General features: G+C 34.7%; 1 protein-coding gene across 10 annotated transcripts; it reads right to left on the reverse strand.

Annotated features, from left to right (window-relative positions):
* Window positions 1-1,399: 1,399 nt before the first annotated feature.
* On the reverse strand, window positions 1,400-5,780 carry LOC143863673 (uncharacterized). Of its 10 annotated transcripts, none has more exons than XR_013240939.1 (6): window positions 5,417-5,780; window positions 5,250-5,331; window positions 5,071-5,143; window positions 3,445-3,544; window positions 2,997-3,071; window positions 1,400-1,749 (listed from the first exon to the last, which is right to left on the reverse strand). XR_013240939.1 is itself a non-coding variant. In XM_077374410.1 (5 exons), coding segments are annotated over exons 1-5 (306 nt in total). In that variant the 5' UTR covers window positions 5,481-5,780; the 3' UTR covers window positions 1,400-1,748. The 10 variants fall into 10 exon arrangements, 4 of the variants coding, with proteins under 4 accessions (XP_077230525.1, XP_077230524.1, XP_077230527.1 ...); XR_013240938.1 differs by having other exon boundaries at window positions 1,401-1,749; window positions 3,445-3,615; window positions 5,250-5,321; XR_013240936.1 differs by having other exon boundaries at window positions 1,403-1,749; window positions 2,997-3,064; window positions 3,445-3,615.
* Between the last annotated feature and the right edge of the window lie 996 nt (window positions 5,781-6,776).

A 6,776-nucleotide genomic window follows, 5' to 3' on the forward strand; every position in this document is an offset into this window, starting at 1 on the left:
ATGAAATATTTATATACTTAACCACAAAAAATTCAATAGAACATCAAAATAGCAGACATAACATTGCAACTGAAAGAAACTTATTCCAATAAGTTGGGAGAAACGGAATGCTGTGATATAGGAATGCAGGAATCCATATTGAGGGAAAGAAAATGGAGAGATTAAATAATTATGAAAGAAAATTAAAAATTCATCTCCAAATAACTCCTTCCATCCAAACAGGGCCTTACGGTGCAGAGAGAGAGAGAGAGAGAGAGTGGAGATGGATTTTCTTGATAATAGAAGAGAAATCATGTTTGCCCTTGTCGAGATCTTGAACGGTCCTGAAAATATCCCTCCACAACTCCAGCTTATAGTAGTAGATACTAGTTGGAGACCCGTGTATCGCCCAAAAAAGAAAGCTTCATAACTTTTTTTAGAAAAAGAAAAAAGAAAATAAAGAAAAAACATTCACAAGTAAGATATGGAGAAAATTTCAACAGAAGAGGGCAGGACATATATATTTTTAAAAAAAATAATGAAGAATTGAAATACAGAACCAATTTCAAAAAAGAAATTCTGACAATTTTTAGACAATTTAGTCGTAATTCTATAATTTTGTGAATTTAATTTCTATGTTTTTTTTAAAAGCCGGGTTTACATTTCTTTCTATGGGGGATGGGGCTTCTTTACCTTTTTTGTCTATGGAGGTGGAAGATTGAGAGACCAAAAGCCCGGATTGGAGATTAAACCTTTAAAAGAAAGAAGAAATTACTAAGTAAAGTTTTTTTTTATGGGCAAATTACTTCGTAAAGTTACATGTAAAGAGAAGCAATAGAATGAAATGGCAATGGAGAAATCCATAAACCCAAAATTGCAAAGGAAGAATGGTTCTACGGAAAATGGGAACTGAAAAAGAGCAAGTGAAATGAAGAGCCCAAAGATGTATTTTATATTGCTACCCGAACTTCCAGAGAATTAAATGGTGCAGAGACTTTTTTGGGATATACAGTCGCGGAAAAGGTTGCTTTTTGAGAGAGTGAGAGTTTTAGAGAGAGAAGGAGAGAGGAATAACTATGTACTACGATTCAGAGAGATTTTTGGAGGATTTATCTACTAAATTACCACATCAGTAATTAGAAAATAGGCCAAACCCAAACACAAATAGAACCAATCCCACAACTAAAAGAGCCAAAACTATACCGGTGAACAACATCAAAGAGACTTGCATATAGTTAGTCTTTTACTCAGGCCAAGATTTATCAGCAATGATAGATACAAGGGAGCCCTTGCATAAAGGCCAAAAAAGGGCTCTGGATTGGATCCACGTCATTTTCAGTTACAATTTAAAATTGGTTAAAAAAGTAAAATCAGTTTCATTTGATGACTTGGATCCAATCCAAAGCCCTTTTTTGGCTCTTTATGCAAGGGCTCCCTAAACCTAATTTTAATGTGTATTGTAATTAATCGTTGAGAATTATGGTAGCAATGCCTCGTAAGTAACTCAAAAAAAAAAATAAGATCACATTTTTCCTGTACAGCCTGATGCGGCCACATGTATAAAAACTTTTACGAAGTTAAGATTTGTATGGCTATGCAATGAAGTTAACGAAACAATTGCATTTCTCAACAACATTGCATGGCCTACCCTTTATGACAATGTATCTATTTTTCTGACTCATTCCTGCCTGATGGGGATATGTCTTTGATGCGCCTGTGTCGACCTTCAACTCAAAGTGATTCTCTTCATCACACATTCTGTCATTCTCTCTGAGTAAACAATAGGTTGTAGAAGATGAAATCAAAGGACAGTAAAGATTCACATTTTATCAAAACAATGGGGAAATAAATACATAACTGTCAAAATTTTAAAAAAATAGAAAAAAGAGATTTCATTCAGAAATGGGAATGATTTTGTTTGGGGAAGTTGCCTTCTTTCAATATAATAAAGCATGAGTCATTCACATTTTATCACCGCAATAAGGAAACAAAAACATAAACACCAACCTCTAAAGCATACAATATTGGGGAAATGCTACTTTTATTTATTTTCATCGTTATTTAAAATTTGCTTTGATTTTGAACTATGATATCAATTTTTTGACATATTTATAAAGTTATTGATCTGAACTGAAGCCACCATGAACTAACAGGCTACACATAGGAGAAAAAAAGAAAGAAAGAAAAGGATCTCAAAGCTAAGCAGGATGAAGTAAGAAAAAAGAAATGATGCCTCTTACCTCCAATGGAACTCTTAACTGAAAAAAAAAAAAAAAAAAAAAAAGAGGATGAATTTTATCTTGGTTACTAAAGAATTGAACGACATGAAATCATTTAAGGCCCCATTTGGTTTCCAGGAATTTTATAGAAAAGTTCAAAGAGGTATAACTTTCCTGGAAGGAACACACACAATTTTATGTAGCACTTCCTCTTAATGCAACTGATTTGCCAAAATGACCAGGACTTTCTTTGAGCTGAAACAACATTCCTTTTTCTAGGTTATGAAAGAGAAACATAGTTCACATTAGGAGCATCTACAACCAAGAAATCAGACAAACATACCCAGTAATAATACCTACTCAAGCCCGGTAAATAAACAAAAGTCAATTTCACTTATCATACTTTACTAAAGCATCCCGGAAGAAACACATAGAGATAGAAACACTAATACTGAAATAAGCTAACTGGTGCTGTTAGGAGAGAGTTTAATAGCATTGATGTTGCTTTTTTTTTCCAGGATGAGTGAATTGCAATAATTCTTAATGTCGTGCAAGGACTGGAGCTACTTAATTATGTTGTTGCATATAGCTCTGCAAAGATGAAATGATGCAAATGCAAAGACAACACATTGGTTCAAGAGAATGGTATCCAACAAATCAAAATCAATACTTCATGCAAATATCTTCCACATTAAAAACCCGTGCGATGCACGGGGCGAAAACAAAAAGATAAATGAATTATCTGAAGGTGTCTGTCTACTATAAAATGAGAAATTATGTTAGGAGCTGTGACAATACCATGAATAATGGAAAATGAGTATTTGCAAGGTCAATGAGGTCTCGAGCTTCCAAGGCAGGAAGTAGCACTGCTCTCTAGAGAGAAATGAAAGTGCATCAAAAAGCAGAAATCAAAGAAAAAATTAAAACAGGTGTATCAACCATTGAGGTGTAAATCAAAATGGAGACATTATAGGTTCAGCGGTCACAATCGATTGTCATAATCATAAACGAACAGGACCTTCAGCATTGAAAGAAAGAGAACAAAATAAAATACAGAGAGACAACAGGCTGGGAGTCAATTTGAAGAGAACCAAAAATCCAGTATAAATAATGAAACAGAAAATTAATATGTCTTACTCTCTAAGTTTATAAGTCTCTCATTCAATCACAATTTTCAAAGAACCTCAAGAACAAACCCCAATATTTTGATTATAACAACGAATCAAAGCTTGATACTCTTCCATACCTCCAAATTTGTAGAACTTGCATCTGCATTTACATAGTTTACATCTTTTTCTTTACACCTTCTTGCAACGCCTTTTCTATACATAGCAGCACCCTTCCAGCTGGAAGATCATGATCATTAGCAGGTCATGAATGTGGTCTTTTCTTATGGTGCAACTTCACTCGGTGTGCTCTATGATAGGGGATTGATACTTGATCAGCGTTAGGAAAAAATATTCCAATCTTTTTTAATGGCAAAAAAATTCGAAATTTGTAGCAACAGCCATATAAAAAAATCAAAAGTTCATAACCATCATTCATTTGTGACATTACGAAAGAAATTCCCCAATTTGTAACAATAGCTAAATCAAAAGAGAAGAATATATAATCTACTTTTTAAAAATTTATAACAATAGGTACTCCCACTGGCATGTATCATTTTTTTACTATAGTTACTCCCATTTGTATGTATCAATTGGGTACCTACATCAAGATCCTAATTCAATGATCACAATAGAAGATGAACTCACATCAATCAAAAAGAGCATCATAGCTAATATATGCTAAATGCAATAGCAGAAAAAATAACTTACTAATATTAATAAAAGTAATTAGACATACGAAGATCGATTCCGAAGACCTTGTCATCTCCTTCCATTTTGCATCCGAAGAAGACCGCAGCTCATTTTTTTATCCTAGATTCGTAAGTACAGAAAAAAGGAAGGGACACTTGACATTTCACATAAATTCATGTGACATTTCACATTTCACTTGAAGTTCAACATCTGGATTTCGGTCATGAATTGAACATGCAGGGAGAGATTGCAATGGCTTTCTAAATGCGGAGATTTCACTTCACTTTCAAAGAATATGGTTTCTTCCAGGTCTTTCACAAATTTTTCCTTTTTTTGTTTTTTAATCAAAAGGAACGATGGAAGTACTAACGCACCGGTTTCTTTTGCACTTTGGACCGATTTGGAGTCCAAAGCTGCTTATTGGAGTGAAGAGTGATTAAATTTGAGTCCAATAATCAGTTTGGGACTCACAATCGGTTCACAAAATCTTGCACAAACAGGGCCTAAGTTCGTGTATGAAAAAAGTAAAATACCCCCCATTGGAGAGAAACCTACGCAAAACCCCTATTTGCAAGGGGAGAAAGAGAGATTACCTAAAATATATATCGAGCCGCCACAAAAACAGGGTAGAACGTTTTGGAGGAAACGTAGGGTATGGGGAGAGGGATGGGGTAGATGAACTATTGCTACGAAGAGAGAATAAGGGGTATTGTTGAAATGTCTTCCTGAAGCTTTTAGAATTCTGAAACGTTAGAATTCTGACTTTTGGAATTCCTTGATCTTCAAAACGGCTATACACAGAGAATGCAACGACATCTGGGGAAAAAAATCTCGACAGAAAATATGGAGAGAAAATCTCGGGCCGATATTATTCTTTTCTACTACAAACATTCAAATAAAAAATAAATTAAGTAAACATTAGACCACCATGCATTCCTATTAAATCAGCACCAGGTACAGAAATTATGTATTAAATAAGATCGTATCGACCCTCGAAATCTATGTTGCGTTCGACAACTATTCTCAGTACTGCTTTGCAACGAAACCAAAAAAATGGAGTCAATAAACCTTACCTGTTCAGCCAGTTTCCCATCTCTGTTTCATCCACTTCGTGTGAGAATTTACAGGCTTTGCATAACTGATTCACTGAAATAAATGAAAAGAGAAGGGACCAATGGAAAACAGTTTTAGTCTCAAAGTCAATGAATAGATTCAAGTAGATGAAAACAGAAAATTAAAAAAAAATTCTGACCAATTGAATCACAGTGCAATTCACAGAACGTCACTTGGAAAAGTCCTCTCTACCAATTGCATTTTAGAAAACCTAAAGCAACCTATAAATGGTCATCAGTGTAAAAACATTTAATCCAAGCAAATTTAAAGAATATAAACCGAAAAGAAACTAACCAAAAGTCTCACCTCTATAGTAAAAATCATATAGATCAGAGTAATAGTTTGCTCTTGGTGACTGACCATCGATCATTTGGTAATCTCTCGTTCAACCATTCCATCAAACGCCTGGAGTGCATCAAATAAAAAACAGTGATTTCACGCCCATGTACCCATTAGGTTTGTATTTTAACCACAGACCATTCCTCTAATATACAGGAAAAATGAATTGGTCATTAAAGCCTCATTAGTATAAAATTTCTAAAACTATTATAACTATTTTTATGCAAATAATCATATTTAGCTTTAAAACCAAAGATAATTTGGAAATTATCAATTATCTGGTCAGTATTCATATTCTGCAGTCTGCCAGGAAGGGTTACATGGCACAAAACTCGGATTCCAAGGACCACTTCCACTATGCATTATTCATGATATATACTTAATGACACTTTGTACAGCACTTACGATTACCCTTTCAGTTGTAAGAATTTACAGGACAATCCGGTCCAGAATTGAAAATAAGTGGGTTGAATGGGTGCCTTTGTTAAAAAGCATAAATGAGGAGGGTAGGATTGAAAATATGTGGGTTGAATGGGTGCCTTTGTTAGAAAAAGTAAAAAATAAGTGAGGTGTAAATCCCACGGATTTTTCAAAAAAGCATGGGCTTTTCCTCCCAGCTTATTATAGTAGATGGTAGATATAGGATAGGATAGGCTCACCTATGAATGAACGTAATACACACTGGGGCGCACCAATTTATGGCACTTCCTACATCATAAGACGCATATATCTTTAGAAAAGTGCCCCAAAATCATCTCCATCAGAAGATCCTAACCCTCCAATCTAATGACACCTCATAAAAATCTCTATCGTTCGATAGTTAGGATCATCTCAGGGAGATGATTTTTGTTGCAAGGCTTATGTACGTTAGGTTGCAACAGATTAACGGTCTGGTGCCTTTGTTAAAAAGCATAAATGAGGGGCGTAGGATTGAAAATATGTGGGTTGAATGGGTGCCTTTGTTAGAAAAAAAAAAAAAAAAAAAAGTGACACGTGTAAATCCCACGGATTTTTCAAAAAATTCAAAAAAGCATGGGCTTTTCCTCCCAGCTTATTATAGTAGATAGTAGATATAGGATAGGATAGGCTCACCTATGAATGAACATAGTAGTAATACACACTGGGGCACACTAATTTATGGCACTTCCTACATCATAAGACGCATATATCTTTAGAAAAGTGCCCCAAAATCATCTCCATCAGATGATCCTAGCCCTCCAATCTAATGACACCTCTTAAAAATCTCTATCGTTCGATAGTTAGGATCATCTCAGGAAGATGATTTTTGTTGCAAGGCTTATGTACGTTAGGTTGCAACAGATTAACG

Source organism: Tasmannia lanceolata, unplaced genomic scaffold (genome assembly GCF_043159265.1).
Source record: "Tasmannia lanceolata isolate RefF3 unplaced genomic scaffold, GAP_Taslan_0.1 ptg000044l, whole genome shotgun sequence".
NCBI lineage: Eukaryota > Viridiplantae > Streptophyta > Magnoliopsida > Canellales > Winteraceae > Tasmannia > Tasmannia lanceolata.

Excerpts from the sequence above, each read along its gene's own strand:
- LOC143863673 (XM_077374409.1), bottom strand. The coding sequence starts at position 5,480 with ATGATCGATGGTCAGTCACCAAGAGCAAACTATTACTCTGATCTATAT. Across the intron at positions 5,144-5,416 it reads ATATGATTTTTACTATAGAG|TGAATCAGTTATGCAAAGCC; the intron begins GTGAGACTTTTG and ends CATTTATTTCAG. Across the intron at positions 3,072-3,444 it reads CAAGTTCTACAAATTTGGAG|AGAGCAGTGCTACTTCCTGC; the intron begins GTATGGAAGAGT and ends ATTTCTCTCTAG.